Source organism: Adiantum capillus-veneris, chromosome 3 (assembly GCF_014529385.1).
Source record: "Adiantum capillus-veneris isolate H3 chromosome 3, ASM1452938v2, whole genome shotgun sequence".
In the NCBI taxonomy this organism is placed as follows: domain Eukaryota; kingdom Viridiplantae; phylum Streptophyta; class Polypodiopsida; order Polypodiales; family Pteridaceae; genus Adiantum; species Adiantum capillus-veneris.
This window is the reverse complement of record NC_140933.1, coordinates 70,995,739-71,019,978: the sequence shown is the minus strand read 5'-3', so window position 1 is coordinate 71,019,978 and position 24,240 is coordinate 70,995,739. Positions and strand designations below refer to the sequence as shown.

The 24,240-nt window shown below is 48.4% G+C and overlaps 1 protein-coding gene across 4 annotated transcripts in view; it reads left to right on the top strand.

The window, feature by feature from the left end:
* The window catches only part of LOC147461075 (uncharacterized), a 130,278-nt gene that overhangs the window by 34,258 nt on the left and 71,780 nt on the right, over positions 1-24,240 (top strand). For 3 of the 4 annotated variants that reach the window (XM_086508704.1, XM_086508703.1, XM_086508702.1), the window contains exons 2-3: positions 17,429-17,480; positions 17,554-17,762. In XM_086508704.1, the coding sequence (XP_086364830.1) occupies positions 17,429-17,480; positions 17,554-17,762 (261 nt within the window). The remainder of the gene's footprint in view (positions 1-17,428; positions 17,481-17,553; positions 17,763-24,240) is intronic. The other variant, XM_086508705.1, reaches the window with a different exon arrangement.

The following is a 24,240-nucleotide window of genomic DNA, read 5'->3' as shown; positions in this document are numbered from 1 at the left end:
ACAGGTTAGAGGTAGAGTGCGATGCCTTGGTGGACTATCGGATCCCATTGCTAGCACCATCGGTGTGAAGCAAGGATGCCCTCTCTCCCCGGCTCTATTTGGTCTCTACATCGACGAGATTCAGATTACATCCTACGAGCCGGTGGCGCGGGCTCAGACTTGACAAGTATACCCCTCCACATTATGCTCTATGCTGATGATATCATCCTTGTTTGTGAGACACAGGAGGGATTACAGAGCCACCTATGAGCCTTAGATGATTTCTGCACACACAGAGGGCTCACAGTGAACCTTGGTAAGACCAAGGTCATGATCTTCTATACCTCTAGGAGAGTTCGTAGTAGAGCAAGAGTTCGTAGTAGAGCAATACTTACAGCAGCAGGCGGACAGGTCGAGGTGGTTGATTCATATGTTTACTTGGGGGTGACTTTTACCAGGCACCACTTGCAGATTTTCCATGGCCCAGGCAGCCCGAGATCGGATTACACGAGGATATGCAGCGCTGGCCACCTTAGAGCGCAGATGCCATCAGGACCACTTTCACGAGCGCCGCACCAAGGGGTGGCTCTTTGACAGTCTAGTCACACCCTCAGTACCACATGACATCATCAAAGCAGAGCTAGCCACACCACTGATGCTAGTAGAGGCGCAGAGAGGATATGCAGACTCTGCACAGTAGAGATTGAGAGCGAGGAGCACTATGTTTGCAGATGTAGAGCATATGAGGAGATTAGAGGCAAATGCCCGACCTTATTTTTGCAGATCAGCCTACTCTACATCTGATTTTTGAGTCCAGAGACCAGTGACAGCTCGGTCGCTTTCTCCTCGAGATACAGCAGCATCGAGACTCCCTCCTCCAGGTAGCATCAACTGTGAGAGATGAGCGCTAGACATAGCTCACAGACTTTTTTCAGAAGACCATAGCACCACCACCACCTGGGACCATTTAAAGAGGAGTGACTCTACAGGAGGCTGAGGAGGCCTGAGCTCGCAAATGCTCACGTACCCATGGATGCAGGGCGCCTTGCCTACATCAGAGCGAGATCCAGGAGATCCGAGAGCACTACTATAGATCTTTGGAGGAGAGATGCCTCCGGGCTTTTGCACATCCAACAACCATCTTACGGGGACTATTCACACCTTACCCGCCCATGCATCCTGTACTGCACCCTGATTATGGTACTGAATGGAGCTAGAGATACGGTAGCATTTCATCTTATGATTGTACATTCTACCCCAGCATATAGGATTGCATCTTTTCCTTAGTTTTGGAGCTCCATCCCCACCGTTGTATCACTTTCCTCCCCCAGACATCATACAGGATAGTCACTTTTACTTTTGTACCTTTTATCCTTTACAGATACTCAGAGGATACCCACCTCATGTACTTTGATTTGTCTCATAGGCCGACTTCGGCCTTTTATAGACGTTAAAAAATATTTCTCTCTCTCTCTCTCTCTCTCTCTCTCTCTCTCTCTCTCTCTCTCTCTCTCTCTCTCACGCGCACTCACATGGTATTAGCAACTTCAGGTTCTCCATGGGGCCAGCGCTTCACCATCAGCATCAGGTACTCCTCCCAAGATAAGATCAGCCAGTGTTTTTTGCATCAGCCAAAAAAGCGCAGAAACAAGAGCTTTTCTATCGCGGAGGACCTCGCCTCAACCTGCATTTTTGCTTTTTTTTTTTTTACAAGAAAAAGATCCTTCTATTAGTTAATGAAACTGCCCACATGGCTACAACCACCTCTTCGAGAGAGGGCTACAACAACCATGAAGGGGAGACTCTCCCAATGAAAAAACAGCATATGTATAATGAGGCTAAATCAAGAAATGGGAGGAGGGACGAGCCACACAGGTGGACGGTACTGCCATGTGAGTACACCTTGGACCATGGTGAAAAAAGGCCCAGCATGCCAGAGTCGAAGGAAGGCCTCTCTACGCTCCCGCATGCGGTCGGAGCTGCCCTAGAGACTCTCGAGCTGTCCTCTGAGAGTGTGGATCAGCTCTAGCCAAAGATCGCGAACAGTCTCTACTGGTGGGACAGGGCGAGCCTCAAAGATGCGAAAACAACGGGCCCGCCAGATGAACCAGAGTGTCAGGCCACTAATGAGCTTCCAACACTCCTCTCTCTCACTGCACCACCACTGTGGAGTAAACTCTGTGGCAGGCTGGAGTGTAGGTCGCCCCCCCTGCATCACTATCATCCTGCTGGTGGAAGATAGCTCAAACTGAAGTGCCGGGCATGTGAGAGTGGACCAAGCCGCTGCCCCCCAAGTGTACTGCCGAGCTGTGGAAAGAGCAGGTATCAGCTGAAGGACACGAAGCCACACCTGCTGTGCCAAAGGACAGTCCCAAAGACAATGACTCTGACTCTCCACAAGGTGGCCACAAGTTGCACATGCGGCCGAGAGACCACTATGCACCAGCCAACTCCCAACTGCTGTAGCTCTGTGTGCGACCAGCCACTGAAACAAAGTGACTCGCCTCGGGTGTCTGGAGTCCCACAACCTCTCCCAAAAAGCTGCCAAGAACTTAGCTGTGAGACCCTCCTCTTGCCAATGAGGTGCTGCAGCAGGGCGAGCCTCTCTCTGTGTTGCCAGTATGTGACGTCCTAGTCGAACAGTGTACTAAAAGAAAGGGACACGTGGGTGGTCTGCAGAAGAGAAAGGGTCCCTCCAGAGACACTCTCCAGGGTCCCACTATACTCGTGCCAGTGGACAACACTCCCAGGCCCACAGCCTCCAATGTCCAGTCTCAAGAGCTGCTAGGTCAGGATCGATGACACAAGTCCTCCCACAGATGCCCACCACTCGGATCCTCTGAAAACAGCACTCTGCCACCTGCGGGGTCTCTACTGCAACTCGCTGTAAGCGTCCCTCACTCTGTAGCTCGAAAAACAGGGAGGGAACAGTCTCTGAGCAAGCCCGAACAGAGATGAGAACCTTCAGTTGCGTGAAGGCTCCCATCCATCTGGGCGCTGCTGACTCGAGAGGCGTGAGCCACTTAGCAGGTACTGCCTCTGAGATGTCCTGACACATGCTCTGCACCCCTCTCATGCCCTGTAGCTGAAAGCCCTGTAGCTCCTCTGACAAGCCTAAAAACTGTAACCAGTCACCTAAAGAGCGTGCTGGATCCGCTACCATGGAACCCCAGGAAACATGAGGCCGACTACAAACCAAGTGGCCTCTCTGAGTGCTAACCATGGGGTTCCAAACAAGTGGCTGTCGCAGGCGCTCCTCCGTGCAAGTAGGCTGGCGCTGCTCCAGACCTCGCCGCTAGTGCTCCGAAGATCAAAGCAACCCCACAGCGAAGCGATCCTCCAGTCTCCTGCTCAAAACAACTCTACGCATCTCTGTGAAGATCCAATTGGTTGAAGGTTTCCAGGGGCCTCTTGCCTGAGGCATCCTAGCACGAAGCCGCTGTAACAAGAACTCCTTCCAGGGCTCCTCACCTGGAAGAAGACCTCGGACGATGAACTTCCCAAGAAGGGCTCTGCTCTGCTATCCTGGGTCAATGATCCCAAGCCCTCCCTGTGAACAAGGAAGAATGATGACCTGCCAAGCCACTTTGGCTCGGGCAGTCAGAGTGTCTATCCCTGACCAAAGGAAATTCCTGATCAGCCGCTCTACCTGACTGATACAAGAACTCGAGAAGATCCAGCAAGAAGTGATGTACCACATAGTAGCCAACAACACCTGGTTGGCCACTACAACTCTGCCATCCAAAGAAAGTCGTGCAGAGCTCCAATGTAATAGCCTCGTCCTGGTGGACAGGAGGAGGGGAGCAATTTGCTGCTCGGGAGACAAGTCCAAACCAACCTGATAGCCCAAGTATCGAACTGCAGTCCCTGGGGGAATCCACCTAAATTTTAAAACCCTCACCTGGCGTCCAGTCGGGCACAAGAGCACTACCAACCGAGAAAGCCACTGTCTTTCTCCAGTTAATCAATGCGCCAGATGCACAACAGGTCTCAAGAGCCTGCTCACACGTGTGAAGGTTGGCCTCCTGGCCATCTAAGTACAAGGTTGAGTCATCAGCAAACTCAGCGTCCAGTAGCTCATCTCCCCGCATAGGGATTGCTAAGCCCCGTAGACCAACCTGCTGCGACACCAAAAACCTGCTCATCGCCTCAGCATAGAACATGAAGAGGAAGGCGGCAAGAGGACAGCCCTGTCTGACCGAACGTTTAAGCATGAAACGATCACCCCTGGCCAAAAGTACCTGACTGTGTGTCTGTCTGTACAAAGCTGACACCCCTTTGATTGAAGCATCTGAGAAGCCCATCCTGCGTAGAGTGCCCTCTAGAACGTCCTAGTCAACTCTGTTGTATGCCTTCTCAAAATCGAGAAGAAGAATGAGCAGATCCTCACCACGGAGCCGTGCTAGGGCAAAAGCCTCCCAAAAAGTAAAGATGTTGTCAAGGATACTGCGCTCCTTGACAAAACCTGTCTGAGCCCCATGTATATACTATAAGGCTCTCTAGAAGTGGCTGGATCCTCAAGCTCAGAGCCTTGGCAATAATTTTGTAGACTGAGTTGAGGATGGTGATGGGGCGCCATTGTTGAATCTCATCCAAGGAGCCACCCTCCTTGGGAATGAGGTAGATCAGACCCTCACTCATGGTGTCAGGCATCACTCCTGTATGCAAGATGTACTGAAAAGCACTACAGAGCTCTGGGCCAAGCAAGTCCCAGTACTCCAAGAAAAAACTGGGAGTCAATCCATCCTCACCTGGATAGCTACCACGGGGGAGTGCACTAAGAGCCATGTGCAGCTCCTCAAGCTGAAGTGGCAGCTCAACCCTCTGACACATCTCCTCAGTCACAAGGCAAGGCATCTGTGCCCATACCTGCTCGCTGCATGCATCCTGACGCTCTGACTGAGGCTCTGTAGACAGTAACTCACGGTAAAAGTCAGTAGCAACTGCACGCATGTCCTCTGGCTCAGAAGCAACTGACCCGTCAGGCCTCCTCAACTGACTGACCTTGGCATGCGTATGCCGAGGTCCCACTGCCTCGGAGAAAGCACCAGTCACTCTGTCACCCACCTGTGTCCACTGAGATGCCTGTCGATGGAAAGCAAACTCATGTCGCCGCTCCTCTGTGCTAACAAGCTCCTGGCGAGCCTACTGTAACTGCTCCTCCAACCAAGGACTGTCTGGATGCTGCTCTTGCATCCTCTGCAACGAAGCAATGCCCCGTCTGAGACGCTGCTTCTCCTCTCTTGCTGCAGCGAAGCGAGCCAAAGACTCCTGGAGAAAGAAACGACTAATGTGAGCTAGTCCTGAGGCCACTCTGTCTGCAGGAGAATCTTGCATGTCCAAGCTCTCTGTCCAGAGAGCCTCTACTCGCTCTCTGAGTGCAGAGTCCAGCAAGACCCTCTCTGGGATGCGAAGCATCGTGCTCCCCCTCCTCTGCCTGCCTGCCACTGTGAGGATCACTGGTGTATGGTCTGAGAAGCAAGTCCCTGCCAGAATGCCAACTGTCCCACCCAAGTCACTGAAATGGTCACTAGTGTAGAAGCGATCTATCCGCGATAGATTCACTCCTTTCAGTCTGTGGTCCGAACGAGAGAAGGCCAGGGTGTTTGGGGGCCTCAGTGCTGCCACACATCCGAGACCCTCGGAGTCATACAAAACCTCTCGCAAGCTGCCAAGTCAACTCCATGCACAGTAGCATGGCTACCACCAATCCTTTCAGAAGGGTCCTCCAACATGTTGAAGTCCCCCCCTATGCACCAGTGTTCTGCCTTCGACAGAGACTCAACTAGCTGTGACCAAAACTCTACTCGTGCACTCACCACATTGGGCGCATAGATGTTCAGGAAGCCCACAAGGCAACCTTGAACCTGCATAGTGATCCACTAAGCCCTGCCTGGCACAGTAATCCCTCTGCTCACAATGGCCTGCTGCAAAGAATCCGCAATAGTCATACATACCCCACCTTGGTTGCCTCCAGGTCCAAAAGCAGCTGACCAAAAAGTATCATATCGTCCACGCAAGAGCTGGCCACAACGTCTAATGCGGCTCTCACACAGATGGTGCTCCTGAAGCTTAAGGAGATCAATCTCTCCTCCCACAATTGAGCGCTCAAGCTCCTGACGTAGCTGGTCCCTGCACATTCCATGAGACGATCCTCATGGGGAGCGAGAGAGAATAGATGCTGCCCCGCAGCAACTAAATGTGCTATCTTCGAGGCTGGCTTGGATGGGGAGTAATCCGCATCCGAGCGTCCTCTAGATAGGCGTGACTGCAACGAGTGCCTGGTTCAAGCCCAAGTAGAGTGAGCCTTATGTAAAGCAACCTCCTCTGTCCAGGAGTCCTCATGAATGTGTACATAGCATGGCAAGCACTGCGTATCGGCAAAGAAATAAACCACAATGTGTCTACGTCCTGCTGTATCTGGATGGGTCACCGCAAACTTGGCCAATGGCCACAAAGTCTGAAGCATGTCTGTAACTCCTAGTTCTCCCATGTGGTGAGAGAACTCTAGGACTTGTGTATGCAACCACTCCAACACTGAGTCGAGAGTCCACTCAGTCTGGTCCCTGTTGCAAAGGGGAAAAGAGAAGCCAACCGCTGAGTCCAAGGCCTCTATCCCCCTAGCTGCAAGGAACAGAACATGGACCTTGAAGCAGGCTGCCTCATGGTCTGGTGAGGGTCGTCGAGAAAACGAGTAAAGTCGTAGTCGAAGAAGTCCCATCGGCGCCGACTGTTGAAGCTCGTCAGACCACGAGAGACTGCTGCAAAGGGAGACGTTTGTACCTGTAGAGGGGGTCGCAAGAAAGGCTGTCGCTCTCTCGCCAAGCGACTCGTGGCAAAGGCACTGCCAAGAGATCTCCTAGCAGCCGGAGATGGCCCTGCCCCTTGGGTCGACTGTGGAACTGGAGTGGGAGGGGGGGGTGTAGAAGCAGAGGGAAGAGGTGAAGAAGAGGGGCGGAGGGAGAACGGCAGAGGTAGAGGGGATGGGGAGAGAGCGGCAGAGGTAGAGCGGGAGGGGGGGGTGTAGAAGCAGAGGGAAGAGGTGGAGAAGAGGGGCGGAGGGAGAGCGGTAGAGGTAGAGGGGCTGGGGGAAGAGGCGGCGAGAGCAGGAGGCGGGGGGGAGGATGATGAGGAGGGGGGGAACTCTGGGTGGGAGGGGCTGTCGAGGGTGAAGCTGAGGTGGGGGCTGGAGCAAGGACCTCATCCTGCTTAAGAGGACCGAAACGGTTCCCCGTGGGAACCCCCTGTTGCTGGGCAGGCGCCTGAGGACCACCCTGAGTGCCAGGCTGTCGCTGTGGCCCCTGCCGTCGTCGACCACGGACCTGCTACCATCCCTCCTCCATTGGAGCCCCAGGCTCAGAGAGTGGCTCTGCATGTGCGTTGTGTCTCTGCCTGTGGCTGCTGGCCAGCCCTTGCAGGTTGGGGCTGAGTCTATGGTGTAGGTCGAGGCCTCCTCCGTGGACAGGCCTTCGCAAGATGGCCCATCTGTCGACAAATGAAGCACTGGTTCGGGAGGCCCGAATACTGCTCTGTCTAAACCAACCCCCACTCACCCGAGGCAAAAGAATGACCTTCGAGAGAGTGAGTGTCCCTAACCAGATTGCGAACTGAGGGAATGCCGGCCGCCTTGGCAGCTACTGAGGATGCCGTGCGAGGTGTCTCCAAGACAGTCCCAATCATTGAGCCTATCTTGGACAAAAGTGGTAAGTACTCCCTCCGCAAACCAGGAAAGCAGACGGAGATGGAGATGTCTGCCTCCTCTACCAAAACATCTGAAGCAGGGTCAAAACCATGTCTCCACTGTCGAAAGTGGGCTCGAGCTGCTTGGATGGTCAAAGGACTCATGGTGATGACCTTGGACGCCATCTCAGAGGTCTCAAACTCGATCTGATAGTAGCCTCGTCCGAGGATCTGTACGTCCAAGATCTTGGCCACCTCTACGAGAAGGCGGGCTTGGAGAAGGTCACGCAGCTCTCCTCTGCTAGGTCGGGTGCCAAGAATCTTGCAGATGACAGAAGTTGCCTGCAAGCTCTCTACCTCTGTGGCTAGGCTCGCTTGCTCTGTCGTTGAAAGAGCAAGTCGAATGGTGGGCTCAGCGGGGTCGAGCGAGGGGGCTTCGGAAGAGTGCCCCTGTGGGGGAGCTAGAGCCTCCATCTGTGTCTGCTGCTGTGAAGAAAAAAAACGACGAGTCGATGACGAAAGGAGGTCGGGAATGCAAGGATGCGAGGCGTGGCTGGCGGGCTCGGGAGGCGGGACTGGCGGGCTGAGGCAAAAAGGCGGGGCGGCAGGGGGGTAAGGCAGCGGCGAAGGCGAGCAGGGGGACAGGCAAGCTAAGGGCAGGGGGTAGGGTGCTAGGCGGGTAGAGGGCAGCGGGCAGGCTGAGTAGCGAGCGGGCTGGGCAGCACACAAAGGGCGGCGCTCAACAGGTGCAGGCGGCAAGGGCAGGGGGCAGCGACGGCGAACGAAGGCGGGGGGGGGCGGGGGGCGGGCAATGGCGCGCGAGGGCAGGGGGGGGCAGCGATGGCGAGGGGAGGGCGCGGCAGCAGCAGCGAGCAAGTACGTTGTCTGTCCTAGACGATTTTTAGACCAGCAAGAGTGTGCATTTTTGCATTTACACTTGGTGTTTTTGCTTCTGGCTGCCAGCGCTACTGTTTTTGGGCAATTTCGTCGCAGAAAACCTCCTCCTTCCATTAGCGTTTTTGGCTGCCATCTGTGTTTTTGAACAGCTGCTGCGTTTTTGCAGCAGAGGGGGCAGCGCTCAGCTTTGCTCCACCAGATCTTGCCTACGACACACGGCCTTGCATCGGGTGTATTGCTGGTCAAATTCCTCTTCAGATCTACTGTTTTCAGCCATAAACACCTGCTGTTTTCTCTGTTTTTAGCCCGCTTGGGGCTGTGCCATTGATTCACCACCCTCCCTACACCCTCTGCACCGCTCCGGACCATGCGGGAGCGTACGAGCACGCTGAAAATCGCTGGACAGCAGCGTTTTCATCGCCTCGCAATTGTGTTTTTGGGTTGACAGCAGCCACATGGTTTGCGTTTTTTATAGAGGATGAAGTTACCTCCTACTAGGACACCATGCGGTGGTGGTCTGCGCGGTCTCTCAATGATTGCTGCAGTACATGGTATCTTTGACATTGGCTTGATCATCTACGGGCGTACGATCCTTGGGAGATGCATTCATTCCAACCATAATCCGGCGGTTGCGCACTCCAAAGGGGGTGGTGACTTGTGGTTTGCTATGGACACACCTATGCACTCATCAGAGGAGTTCACACGAGATATGGCATGCTCATGGCATATGGGATTCCAACATTCCTAGAGAAGACACCACCATCTTGGGTGGAGAGACACTTACACTTGACCTCAACACGTCATATCACTTGCTTACACAGGAGCATCTACATGGACTTAGGGAGAGGATCTAGATCTCTTCTTGGACAGGTTCATTGCTTGGATCGACAGACTGGAGTGGGACTTCAGTTCTTTAGACTCTCTTGGAGAGTTTACCCGCGAGATGCGGGAGATCATGCATCATTACACGACTACATTTTGAGTCACCCGGAGCTTGGCTTGGATGGTAGTGCAGTTGCTCTTCTACACTCCTGATCATTTGGATTTCCACCTTCAGAGTTGCTTACACTCACCCTCGGTAACCTTACAATAGACTCATCCCCCGACCTGGGCAGTAGGCCACTCCATGCTCATTCACATTGAGAGCCACACCGAGTTGCGGTTTGGTGGCGTTGTTGGCACGGATTCTGTTTTGGTTGACACCGGAGGATTGGAGGCAGGAGATACAGGCAAGACGGTGCAAACACAGACAGATTAGTTTGAACTTTGGCCTTTCCTCTTCTTAGAGGATCTTCACAGCACAAATTGCTTAGTCTGGCTTCCCTACTTCTACAGAGGATGATTACAGTGCAAACAGCTTGGTCTGACTACACCTCTTCTTAAAGGCCCTTCACAGTGCAGACTGTTGAGTTTGGCTCTCCCCTCATCTTGGATTACCCTACCTACTGACAGGACACCATCCGGTGGTGGTCTGTGCGGTCTATCGGTGACTGTTGCAGCTTACGGTAGCTTCTATAATGCAAATTGTTTAGTCTGGCTTTCCTTGATTCGGAGGACGTTTACGACGCAGCTTGCTACATCTGGCCTTCCTGGAGTTTTACACAGCTTAGCCACCTGGCCACTCTGGGTTGCAGGTTCATGCATTGACAAGCTTCCGGTCATTCTCATGATGGTTCTTGGGCTTCCCTATTTTCTCTAGATGGTTTGACTAGAGACACCACAGATCCTATTGGGCAGGACACTTGTAGGTCTATTGACACTTCTTTTACGACAAGGAGTTGTTTTCACACTCAGTTTGGGACTTTCCCGCAGTATCTTCACCCTGTATCGACGGAGTAGAGCAGTTTGCTACACCGCTCATGATGATACTTTACCATGGAGATCTCTTGGCGTTTGGGACACCCCAGACTACTGCAGACATCTTCATCATCTGCCTCACATCTTCGACTTCACGCGATTTGTTCAGCATCAGGTGCTGAGAGGGGGTGTTAGACTTACACCACTCTGTTGCTTCACAAGTCTAGGACATACATGTACGGCTAGTGTGCCTTCGGGCTGGCCACCCTTTGCATATGCATTTAGACTGCACTGTCTGGGCGCCCACATATATTGCCCTACCTCCCCTTGGGCACCTATTTATGGGGCTAGGGGGATATCCACTTCCATCATCTGATTGTATAGACAGGGTCTTTTGCTCATGGTAGTCATGTGGGGTTGATCGCCCCCTCTTCACCATATCTTGCGTTTGTAGTCTCTCTCTCTCTCTCTCTCTCTCTCTCTCTCTCTCTCTCTCTCTCTCTCTCTCTCTCTCTGTGTGTGTGCTTTCCACACAGACATGGGGCCAGTACAGTGGATTATGTTATGACACAACCGAGCTTTGTCCCCTGCATTCAGGATTTCACAGTGAGAGCCAGGCCAGTGGACATAGCAGTAGATCATGCTCTCTTGACACTGTCTGTTAAATTTCAGTATAGTACAACCCAGACATCAGGAGGCAGGTCACACACCCGCTATACCTTTACACCAGAGACTGCTTTTGTCTATACAAAGGAGATCTGGGGCCGTCTATTGGAAGGCACAACTGGCACAAATGGTACAGGCCTCTCAATGGAGGAGTGCACCACTCTAGTGACTGAGACACTACATGGGGCTGCATCAGTGGCATACCCACACACTCAGCCGGGCAAGAGACGACAGTCTGGGAGCATGCCCTAGAATAGCTGGTATGATGAGGAGTGCAGAGAGATGAGAGCCTAGCTTCAGAGGGATCTTCTTTTAGGAGTCATCACTTACAGACAGTCTCGGATTGCTTTCCAACGCCATGTGCGACGGAAGAAGCGAGCTTACCTAGCTCAGATGGAGCGAGACTTATATCAGATGTTCTTGAGTAGGGACTCAGGAGAGGCATGGCGACTCTTCCATGAGCACTCCCCTCCCCCAGTGATTACTTCACCTGATGTGTGGGGCCAATATGCGACATCATTATATACGGTTCCTGGACAGGAACCCCTTCCAGACCCTACCAAGCCTTGCCCAGCTACGAGCACTTTCTTTACACCTGAGATGGTACAAAGGGCCATCGACAGGATGAGGACCGGGAAGGCATATGATCATGATGGTCTCATAGCGGAGCACTTTATACATGCCAGGGATATGCTGATGGAGGTTCTCGCAGTGTTGTTCAATTGTGCCATGTGTGAGGGATTACCTGAGACTTGGAGGTTGTCTTATATTGTGCCCATCTTCAAGGCTGGTGACCCTACAAAGCCTTGGAACTACCGCACTATTATTGTTGGACACACATTGGCACGATTGTATGCATCTATTTTGGAGCAACACTTGAGTAATTGGGCAGAGGGCGAGGGTGTACGAGCAAAGGGTCAGGCCGGCTTCAGGAGGGGTTTCTCCACTCTTGATCATATTCGGACACTCGGGGCCATCATTGAGGAGGGCAGAGCACATGGGAGACGGATCTATTGTAGCTTTGTGGATTTTCGCAAAGCATTTGACATGGTACCAAGAGCTCGATTGATGTGCAGATTGCAGGAGATGGGGGTGCCCATAGAGGTGATTTGGGGGATTATGGCTTTGTACAGATTAGTGGTGGGACATCTACGCACTCCGGATGGGGTATCTAATTTAGTTCACTCTACTATTGGAGTGAAACAGGGCTGCCCATTGTCTCCTACTCTATTTGGTATGTATGTTGATGAGGTGTTTGATTACATTGACCGAGAGGGTGACAGGGGTGCCTAGCTGGCAGGGATGTGGATCCCATTGTTGCTATATGCTGATGATATTGTGCTGATATCTGACTCACCAGAAGGTATGCAACGACATTTGGATGCACTACACAGTTTTGCAGAGGATAGTGGATTCTGTGTAAACCTAGGTAAAACCAAGGTTATGGTGTTTAACACCACACCGCAATGGGTCAGGAGATTAGTACCCACTTTCAAATATGGTCAGAAGATTGTGGAGTATACAGATGCATACACTTACCTGGGGGTAGTCATTCGAGCGGAATTAGCTGCCCCCCCCCTATGGAGATTGAGGCGCTTACCAGACCACTCCTTTGTACACAGTCTGTGGGATACTACCAGAGACAGATATGCCAGGGTGGCTATAGAGTCCTCCAGACAATTAGCTCTTAATGGGGATACATCATGCTGGTATGCACAGATGGCATCATGGTTTTAGACTCATGGTTTCACCATGGACAGGTTGCCTCCTTTTCAATACTCTCTATAGGCACCCTTGAGGTCTCTGACACGGGTAGAGATTAATAGACTTATTCGTCAGGATTTGATCTAGCTGGACACGAGGAGGACATGGATAGAGCCGTTACAGGAGTTGGGCACAAAGATGGCTTTCTATAGAGAGCATCTTCTCCACCTCACGGGGGATGGGTTTGTGATTCGACCTAGCTATATGGACACGCATCTTTCTCATGGTTTGCGTTGTGCCATTGGCCACATACACACGTCCTTGCATCAACTCGAGATTGAGATTGACAGATTCAGAGGGACACCAACAGATAGCAGGATATGCCGCTTATGCCATCTAGAGCCAGAGACAGAAGTACATTACATATGTCATTGCACAATGTACTATGAGATACGAGCTATGAGATATGAGGCCGTTTTCACTGTCTATTCAGAGAAGGTTTTGGGTCTCTATCTAGGGTCATGAGTTATGAGGATCAAAGATGTGTTGGGCTATATCTACTTGAGTTACACAGGCATAGAGAAACTTTACTGAGGAGAGCTGAAGAGAGATAACCCCAGAGATAGATCACAGATTTCTTTACACTAGATTTTGTACACCCAGAAGAACAGACAGAGGAGCAGCCAACAGTGGGGAGGTCTACCCGCACTATTTGCATTCTCATAGACCGAGCATTGGAGCTAGGGAGATCTAGACGACCCCGACGGAGAAGAGGAGCTACACAGTTTCGAAGGAGGCTACAACAAAGGATTCGAGCCATACTCTTTCGTCGTCCAGAGTGCAGATGAAGATGGATCTCTTTGAAGATGGATCTCTACTCCCCTCCCATATTGTCTTCACATTGTATTGCTTAGTTTAGGATCCCGCAATATTTATACTTTGTTATCGTAGTTTAATTTGTTTTGTTACTCTGACTTTGTACCAGATACACCGCTTTGTAACTTTCTGGTCTCATAGGTCACTTTGGCCTTTTGAAGACGTTAATATAACATTTCATTTCATTTCTCTCATGCTTCCACACACGCGCACTCTCACAGTCTTCACGGCTTTGTCTTAAAGACATAAGCCATAAAGAATCGAAGACTATACATGGGTTCTCATGGAGAATCTGACAGAGAACACCTCCCAACGGGAAGGCAAAGAAAAGTTGAAACCAGGTGCGGGATCTGAAAGAAAGAATGAAGGATTGGGCAAATTTTCGGCGGGGAAGTTTGCAAGAGCGGAGTACGAACGTCGATTGCAGGCTGACACGTGTGTGAAAAGATTGATGGAGTACTCTTGAGATCCGAGATTTGCGAAACATTTGAAGAATTACCATATTAATGAGATTCACTCGAGACGGCGTGAGGCCATAGATTCTCCTCTGAGGTTGGGAAGAACGCTGAAACGAGTGCAGAAAAGAGAAAACTGTACTCGCAGAAAGAGCTAGACAGAGCTCTTGACCAAAAGATGAACTAGATCATGAAAGGCTTGAAGCACTCTCGGAAGAAGAGGAAATCAGTGGATTTCCCCGTTTATTTGGGCCGGAAGTCATGTTTCGAGGTGGCAAGCAGATCCAAGAAGCGTGCTCGTTTAGAGGATGACTCAAATTTTTTTCCTCTTCAGAGAGTTCTGACAGTTCATCGTCCTCTAGTTCCAGAGAGGATGAGAAAAGGCGGAAGAAGCGAAAAAGTAAGAAAAGCAAATTTCTAAAAAACTCTAGAAGGCATGGGAGGCCATCTAGCAGGTAAGAGGAGGAGAGCTCGTCCTCTTCTGACAGTGAAACAAATGAGCAAGAAGACCAAGGAGTTCAAGGAAGGGGGTCAGGTCATCAGGTTTGAGACGTTTTCAGGCTACCAGGACACCCATCGAGCCCTTGAGTTTGTATAGCAGTTTGACGTCGCCTTCTCTAGAGGTCGGTTCACGGAACACTCCAAGGTGCAAAGAGCGGCCTCTTACTGGAAAGAAATTGCACAGACATGGTGGTTTGCTCTATTGTTACACAGAGAAGCACCCGCGACGTGGGTAAAATTCAAGAAAATTTTCACGTCAACTTGGATTTCACACAAATATGAAAGAGATGTCATCATTGCTTGACATCATTTGAGAATGACTAAGAAAGATACATTGAATGACCACTGCCAAAGGTTTTGGGATACTTATTTGCTAGTGTCTTTGTTTCGGAAGGTCACTTTCCGAGACCAGATTGATCGGTTTTGCTATGGTTTGCCAAAAGAGATTCGAGAGTATTGTCTAGAAGAGAAGTTTGACTCTATTCAAAGACTTATGGGACATACTAAGCAAGGATTTGGGATGCATGCCGGCTCACTGACTTGTCCTATGGACAGGACAATATCCACCTCAACAGGGCAAGAGTCTTCCAGTGAAGATAAAGAATCGGGGGAACTAGATGACAGATCTCAGAGGGTTCCGACGAAGAAAGAGGAATTATGAACCTAGTGAAAGAGCTTCTAGAGAAGGGTCTCATTCAGCCCAGTACATCACCTTATTGTTCGCCAGTGTTGTTGGTTTCAAAGAAAGATGGATCTTGGAGAATATGCATTGACTACAAGTCTCTGAATAAAATCGCCATCAAGAACAAGTTTAGATACTTTTTGGAACTCTGTTTGAGAATACTGTTTGCAAATAGTTTGGAATAGATTAGATCAATTCTAAACTTGTTTGGGTGTCGATTGAAATTGTTTGGTTCTAGTCTGAATGGTGTTCGATAACCTCTGGACGACATAGACTGTGGTCTGGAGAGTGTCTAGTTGTTTGTGGGACCTCTAAACAAGGCAGGTTGTTGTTTGGGGAGCATTGTGTTGGAACAGAAAACCTTTGATTGATGTAGGTTGCAGTCTGGGGAGCGTTTATTTGTAATTGGAAACCTTTGAACGAAGCATGCTACGGTTTGGGGAGCATTTGGTTGTATATGGAACCCTTTGAATGACGCCGACTACGGTTTGGGGAGCATTCGGTTGTATTTGGATGTGTTTATGTTATGTGTTGACACATGTGAATTTGGTGTCATCTATAAAGCATTTTGTGAAGCATATGAATCTGGTGCATCAATAGTTCCAAATTGGATGAGATTGCATGGATATGGTCTCAGTGTGATGGCTAATATTGCTACACCGGAATATCAAGAGCTCCGATGTGGATGAGATGATTGGAGAATGTGATTGTGGATTTGTATGGTGTAATGCATGCTAGAGAATTTTTTGTTTGGCAATGATGGGCATCATGCATGCATAAAGGCAGTGTCTGCTAAAGAATCGGATTGAGTTTTGCAGGTGTAATAACGAACAATTACTCTTCTTTCAAGAGGGTGGTATGTCACAAGTAGGTGACGTGACATAAGCGGGCTACAATATTAATCCCCAACTATGGACAACCTGGCCGAACCCTACCCACCGTTAAAAAAAGCGCTGCCGTGGCGACTGTAAGGATAGTCCGCACAATGTGGAGGCTGTACGAATGGCACGCAAATCGCGGAGAAGGCTTATGGCACTAGCTTTTGAGCTTGAGAGCTTTTGGGAGACCAACTTTTCATAGCAGTTGCTTTTGGGGCCAAGGGCCTTCAAATATGAGGCTTGGGGGACTCACCATGGCATTCACGCATATGCGGAAGCAGAGGAAGAGTCCCCCAACAGTTGTACCTTTGTGAAGCATTATAAAAGAAATACCGAAAGGGAAGCCAGGGTTTTGGGGCCAGTGCTTTGGGAGTGGAACTCCGCCACTCTCAGTCTACCGTGTGGATCCTCTCTCTCTCTCTCTCTGGCTCTTGATACCCACCTTTTACAGCTCTAGTAGTTTTTCTGTTTAGTTATTTTCTTTCTTTTTATCGAGACCTTGTATCAGATTCACCATTATGTAACTCTTTGGTCTCATAAGTCATTTTGGCCTTTAGAAGACATTAATATAACATTTTATTTCATTTCCTCTCTCTCTCTCTCTCTCTCTCTCTCTCTCTCTCTTTCTTTCAGTCATAGACAGAGGAGTTCGAGCAGCCCCCACAGCATAACAACACCAGAGGTACCAGAGGCATATTGCTTGATCGGGCGATAGAGTTGGGGCGGTCCCGTTGCCCACGGATGAGATGGCCCTCTCGATATCGACGCAGACTGCGACAGAGGATTCATACCATACTGGCGCGACATAGGAGCCGTCCCGGATAATGATGTATATGTATATGATGCTTCGACTGTCAGAGAGCTCCATTGTATCAGCTCACCCTTTGTCTTCCCTTTGTATCAGCTTTCACCCCACCCCTACCCACTATTTTCTTTTCAGTTCTTGTACTTTTTGTACCCAGACCTGGTATTAGATTCACCACATGTAACCTTTTGGTTGCATAGCTCATTTTGGCCTTTTGAAGACATTAATATTACATTTCATTTCATTTCTCTTTAGTTGTTTTGAAGTGCTTAAAGTCTGTTCTGGTCAGTTGGCACGTGGTGGCCTCTTGTTACATTTTCTCTCATGGACTGTTGAGTCTCAGGGAATGTTGAAATTACCTTCTTTCAAAGTGAAGTTACTCGCAGAGGAAGTGATCTTTCTAGAAATTTAGGAATGCTTGGATAGCAAAGTAAAAGCACTCTGCAATGTTCAATGTCTTCCTCTTAAAGCCTATAAATTTTATGGCTTGTGCATGAATATTTTGCAGGTCCATGAGAGCTGGTCAAGATGCTCCCGTAGACCAAATGGGAACACATCAGGTACGTCGTAGGCCAATCAGTAAAATAGCCCGAATATTCTGATCAATCATGTGTTTGTATGTTGGGGTGGCAGTTAGCAGATCGAACTGCAGATAAGAAAACCCAGCAATTTCAAATACTCGTTGCAGCTGTGATAAGCTCTCAAACGAGGGACTCTGTTACTGCAGCTGCCATGATGCGGCTACATGCTTTGCCTGGTGGTCTAACTATTGGCAACTTGTTCAGACAGGAGCTCACAATCCATCAACTTGCGGAAATCTTGAAGCCAGTTGGTTTCTATAGGTCAGAAAGTTTGTTTGCAAAATTTAGTTGTGTTGCATTATCTCTTTTGATCACAGGGTATTGTTCCAACATAAAGGCATTTGGAATGGAATGGCTTTTTGTGGCATCATGCTCAGATCTGTTTTGTTAGATGTTTGATGCAAGTCCTCTATGTGCTTCATTTAGTTCCTAACTTTTGTCCTCTGTATGGATACGGGTTTATTTAGTCTCATCATCTGGCGTGGTTCTACTTTTGCCCCAGTCTCTGATGACCTTAACATTTTTGGGTTCCTGCAAATCCTTAGGCAAAGTATTATGTGCTCTAAATTGGGAGACTTTTCTTATAAGCATATCAGGACCCTTCTGAGCAACTTTTTTGACTAAACTTGCAATTTTTTTCCTTTATGTTTGGAACGGGAATTGGTTGAAAAGAAGTAACAAGGAGCAAAGTGTCCCAATTTTTTTTAATCTAGCCATCAAAATCCTTAGAATTTTAATTGATGCCAAGCTGTTAGAACACGTACTTCAAATAAGTTATGCATGTATTCACTCAATATGTATGTATGATCTTTAAGGTAGGGCTGAAACGTTTCGGGGCTGAGACGTTTTGTGGTCACGTTGCATGAGAGGTGGAGTACTTCTTGGAGATGAAGGGCTCCTAAGGTAGGTGCCCCTTACGGAATTTCTTTCTGTGTCATACAAAGATGAAACTCACAAAGTAAGTACAGAACCTTTCTCAGGAGAGTCATTGAGACAACTTGTGTATTCTATACAAAGTGGCTCTTCGGCCTTGTTTTTATAGGCTTTCAAAGACTTAGCAAGAAAAACTTCTAGAATGAGTACGTAATCTTTCTCACATGAGTGTCTTTGACACAACTTGCATGTTTTGTAAAAAGTGCCTTATTGGCTTTGTACTAAAGACTCTAAAAAGATTTAGCATGAAAATCTTGCCCCTCAAAAGCAGGGCACCCAAAAGCAAGCTCCCTAAAGCACCTGCAACCCAAACATTTGCTCCCTAAAGCACCTGCAACCCAAACATTTGGTCCCTCATTACTTTTCACGGTTGCTCCTACTCCCTCAGGATGAGAAAAGCGATGGCTCAACTATTATGCTTTTTAGAAAGTGCCTTCCGTGTTCTTTAAAAGGGACAACTGTACCCAAAAATTGATAATATTCTCTCCATTGGTCTCAAAAGTTGGCCCAATTTTCACTTGAATTATGTGCAACTGACGGATAAGGACATTTGAAGTCAGCACTTTACACTAGGGAAAAATTATGCAATGCAATGGGATGAAAGTCGAAGAATCAATAGCTTAAAAAGTGAAGTAATAGCTTACAAATCAATGAATATTTCAAGCGCACTCGAGCTCAGCAAATCGATGATGCCACACACAAGTGTCAATGAGATGGGGGACTTCTTTTTCACCTAAGAGAGCCATCGAATGACAGCATCGAAACATCAATGGGGAGAGCTAAACTGGGATGCATGAGATAGTGATGAGATTTAATAAGCCTCATGGCCTTCTACTAGCTCAATTCTAGACACACAATGACAATGGTGCAATGCCCTAGCTAATCTCATTTGGACACATGCTAAATAATAAATTAGCAGAAGCTTAATGACTTGACAGCCATCATCTCCGTGGGAAGAGAGTAGTCACACACGAAGAATTAGTTTCTTCACACTGTACAAGTTGCCTTTTATACCAAGGGTATTAGGATGGGTTGCAAGCTCTCGTCTCTCTCTCTCTCTCTCTCTCTCTCTCTCTCTCACACACACACACACACACACACACACACACACACACACACACACACACACACACGTTTTTTTGTAAATCAATTTGATTTAACTATCTGTGGGAAACCTCAAAGAGAGGAAAACCCACCCAAAAGATGTACAAGGAAAGGAACACAACAGTGTTCAGCTGTACAAAATATCTAAAAGCATTCGTAAGAAAGCTGATGTATCTCTGCCGTGATATCACCAACTTCCAAGGAAAACCGCAGAGACTGCCGAAGGGAAATCTTGAAGAAAGGTAAAGGATCCGTGTGAATGCCATGGAACATACAGCCATTACGCTGTCGCCACAGGCTCCAATATGCCCAAAACCTGACCCACATGAAGAAGGGTGCAAAGCACTTCAACGCCGGCGAGAAGATACCCATAACCCAAAACCGCTTATGGAAGACCGTCGAAGGAAAACGTAACCGCATACACGCAGATACCCGACGAAGGAATTCTCGAGTGACATTGCATTCCCACAAGAGGTGACAAACATCCTCCTCGGCAGATAAGCAACGGACACATGATGAAGGGCGGATACGGCGCTTCCGAAGAAAAGTACCCACTGGGAGCACACCAAGTAAACACCGCCAAAGAAACAGCCGCTCTTTCAACGGCAAACGGCTTTCCCAAATTGTAGATATAATCCTACGCCACCAAATATGGGATTTATGCATGTCCCAAATAGCGTTGCAATGATCAACAATCCATGGACGAGGCAGAAGCAGAGCATATGCCCGGCCAACAGAAATATCTTGAAATGACATGTCCCCAAGCTTCCAGTCAGACATTCGATCACCATCAGCCAAAGGGGAAACAGGCAAAAAACCAGCCAACATTTGTTGTAATTCTCTCCAAAACTGGCAATAGTGCATGCCCAATCCAAAACGGCGAGCGGCAAATGGAAACTCGAAAGTAAAACCAGCTACATCCACCACATCCTCAACCACTCGAATGCCACGGCAGGAGAGAAAATACGCCTGGCGAGGCGAGCGATCGACCAAGGTAAGAGAAAAAACCCGACTCCAATGAAGGCTCTCCGCACGAAGCGAGTTTCCTTCCGTCCGAGCATTCCATGAGAGATGAATCGTAACCTGTTTCCATGCAGAAAGCAAGGTGGAAGAAAGCGGGCATCCAGGAATACGACCATCCATCTTACCAAATACTGCCTCCCACATGGATGATTGCCAGTGACCAAATGAAGATGTAACCACATGCTGACTCAAGTGTGCAAACATAAGAGTCCAAGGCTGAGATTGATGCACAAGTGTAGGCAAAAGCATAGCCTTTCGAGCAATGACATGCCTACGCAGGTCCAAAATATTCAAACCCCCAAAGCGCTTTGGTGTACAAAGTTTTGCCATAGATATCAAGCGCAAACCTTTTTTGTGAGCACGCGTTCGCCACAAATGAGACAAAATGGCCGACATGAGAGAGTGAAGACAATGCCTGGGCCAATGCAACAATGGCAAAAAGAACTGAACATATGCCATGAGGATACTCTGAACAATTCGCAGGCGAACATGTAGCGGCCAGGTAGAAAGCTTCCTGTAATGCAATTTAACATTCAAGCAATCCATAACCCAATCCGCTTTCTGCTTGTGAGTAACATTCCATCCAATTGGATAACCCAAATGCCTAGTGATTACATTTGGAAGAACAATCTCTCCTGGCCACAGCAGAGCATGCCAATCACAAGAACGAAGCGGCAGAAGCTTTGATTTACGGAAATGGACTTCAAGACCAGCCGCAAGCGCAAACAATTCCAAAGCATTCATAATCTCTTGAACATCATTTTGCTGATTGCGGGGCATAAATAGCGAGTCATCAGCATAAGCCTGCCCAATAAATGTATGGCCCGAAGGTAACTGCAAACCATGAAGACGCTGCGCAGAGGTCAAATGATCAAGATACATCAATAAAGGATGAGAAGCAATTGCATACAGCAAAGCACTAATAGGGAAGCCTTGCCTAACCGAACAACCAAGCGGCCACGATTCTGTCAGTTCCCCGTCCAGAATTCTCGAAGATGTACTACAGTCATACAAGAAATGAACCACATTGGCCAACTTAGGACCAAACCCTAGGCTTCTCATTGTGGCAGCAATGAAATCCCAGTACACCGTGTCAAAAGCCTTTTCAATATCAACTTGCATGACCAGCACATCTTGTTGCGTATACTTAGCATATTCCATGCCAATCATTAGATTGGCCAAATTATCCATGATTTGACGACGAGGAATAAAACCATACTGAGACTGATGAAGTCCTGTAAACAAATAGTCCTTGATGCGATGGACCAACATTTTTGCCAAAAACTTGTATATCACCGGCATCAGAGTTATGGGCCGCCAATGAGAGAACTGCTCGCAAAGCGCTTGCTTGGGAAACAACTTAAGCAAGCCCTCTTTCCATGAAATTGGTAGATCCTGTTTTTCCGATGCCACATTTATCATAAAGATAAGGGGTTGCTTAAGAGCATCCCAAAACGAGAGGAAAAATTCCACAGTAAGTCCGTCCCAACCAGGAGATCTCCACCGACCCAATGCAAGCAAGGCACCATGCAATTCAACGACAGAGAAAGGGTCCTCAAGGCAGTGTGCCTCCTGCGAGGACAAGATCGGACGAACATAAGAAAGCAACAATTCACACGCTCGACAAGCTGTTGAAGACGGCTGAGATGGAGCAGCAAACACCATACGGTAATGTGAGACCATAGCCTCAGCAAGTTCCCTCTTTGAAGAAGTCCAAACACCCGAGGGAAGCATAACCCGCTTAATCGACTGTGAGACTCTTGAATGATGCAAATGCTTAAAAAATTTCTTCGAAGCACACCCTTTATCCATAAAGGCCTATTGACGTGCACGTGTCTGCCACTTAGCAAGCTTCCGCTTATCATTTTGCTGAATACACACTTTAGCTTCACATAACTCCGTCATTTCTGAGTCAGACAATGGGCGGAAATCTAGCAATTGTTGTAATCGTTGACTAACCTGTTTCGCATCACCGACATTCTCCTGAATTCGCTGCATATGCTGCCTACCATAGTCAGAAATCACAGTTTGTACTCTCATGACAAAACGATACCAAGCAGCATCCACATCAATATGCATATGAGCCAACAACGGAGGAATAATATCGGCAACCATATGACGAAAAACTTCATGAGTAAGATAGGCATTATTAACATGCAACAAACGTTTCTTGTGAAGGGGCCGATCACAAATAGACTGTCCAAAATACAACGACAGCAAAAGAGGATAATGATCCGATAGTTGCAGAGCATAGTCTATCCTCATGTCACATACAAATTCTTCATACTGTTGCCCATTATGCAAATACCAACGATCCAATCTTGCTCTATACGAGGAGTGAGCAACATGTTGAAAGGTGAAACCAGAGGCATCAGGATACAAAGAACGCCATATATCAATCATTTGAGCAGAGGCAACAAAGTGATCCCAGTTGTGTTTCTCCGCAAGCAGCATATGCGAATTTCCTGTGGTACTGTCAAGCAAACCAGGAGTATTATTGAAATCTCCACATAGAAATGCATTCGATGTCCATGGGCGAGAGGAGAATTCTCGCCACAAAGCAGCTCTTTGCCCAGAGGCCGTATATGCATATGTGCCTCCAAATTCATAAACTCGACCATTCAACAAACACTGTACAACCATCCACCGACCATGCGGATCATTGTATAACAGAACAGGCTGAAGCTCATACCGAATCAGCATCAATACACCAGAAAAATCTTGCGAGCCAGCATACGCAATCCAATATCCGGCAAAATAGGAGCATTGACTAGCAAACTCGTGCTGATTGTGCTCTTGCAATACAACTATGTCTGCTCTACATGTATGTATATAGTGCCAGGTCAGCCGCCATTTGTCAAGGTTGCATAACCCATGCACATTGTATGAGATGCATTTAAGATGACTTTGCATTGGAAACATATGTACAAAAGCAACAAGAATCAACATCAAGTGGAGGTGCCCATAGACACGTCTCCATGCACTGCCTCCGTACGAGGACCCATCCTCTGAGTCAGGGCAGGAAACGTGTCCACAGTATTCACATGCGATGTGGAAGCCTCACCAAGGAGTACCTCTTTGTAAGAGTGCATCGCTTTATCCCATGCATCAATCAGCGTGCGATTGTCATTACAAGGAAGTTGCATAAACGATGCATTCTTGTTAGCATTAACAGAAGGAACGTAATTACGCGAAGAAAGTGGCGTGCGAATCTTCAGTGTTTTTTTTGGCACCACCCATGTATTGACATCAACAGGTCCAGCATTTTTGCCTTTAGCAGCAGACCCAATCCCAAGATCAGTACCTTGCTGTACCTTGCCTTTCCCTTTGTCCACATTCGAAGCCACTTTGGCAGTAGAAACTCCACTTTGCTTGGCCTCACTTGTGAGTTTCCCAGCAGGGATAGAGGTGGACAAAGGAACAGCAGAGGGAGGCGGTTGCAAGACCGGCTCTGGACATTCTGATTGCATATGACCAAATTTGCTGCATCGAAAACAAGAATTCCCAAATTTTCCCCATTTAAGCTTAAAGGGACGCTTGCCTACCCACGGATCACCTGAGTCAACCATAATACCATCAGGGGTAATCTTGTCCGTGTCCCATAGAATGCAAAACCTATTGGTATTCGCATCCAATTTTGGAGGACAAATAACCTTTCCAAGCTGCGCAGCCAACAACG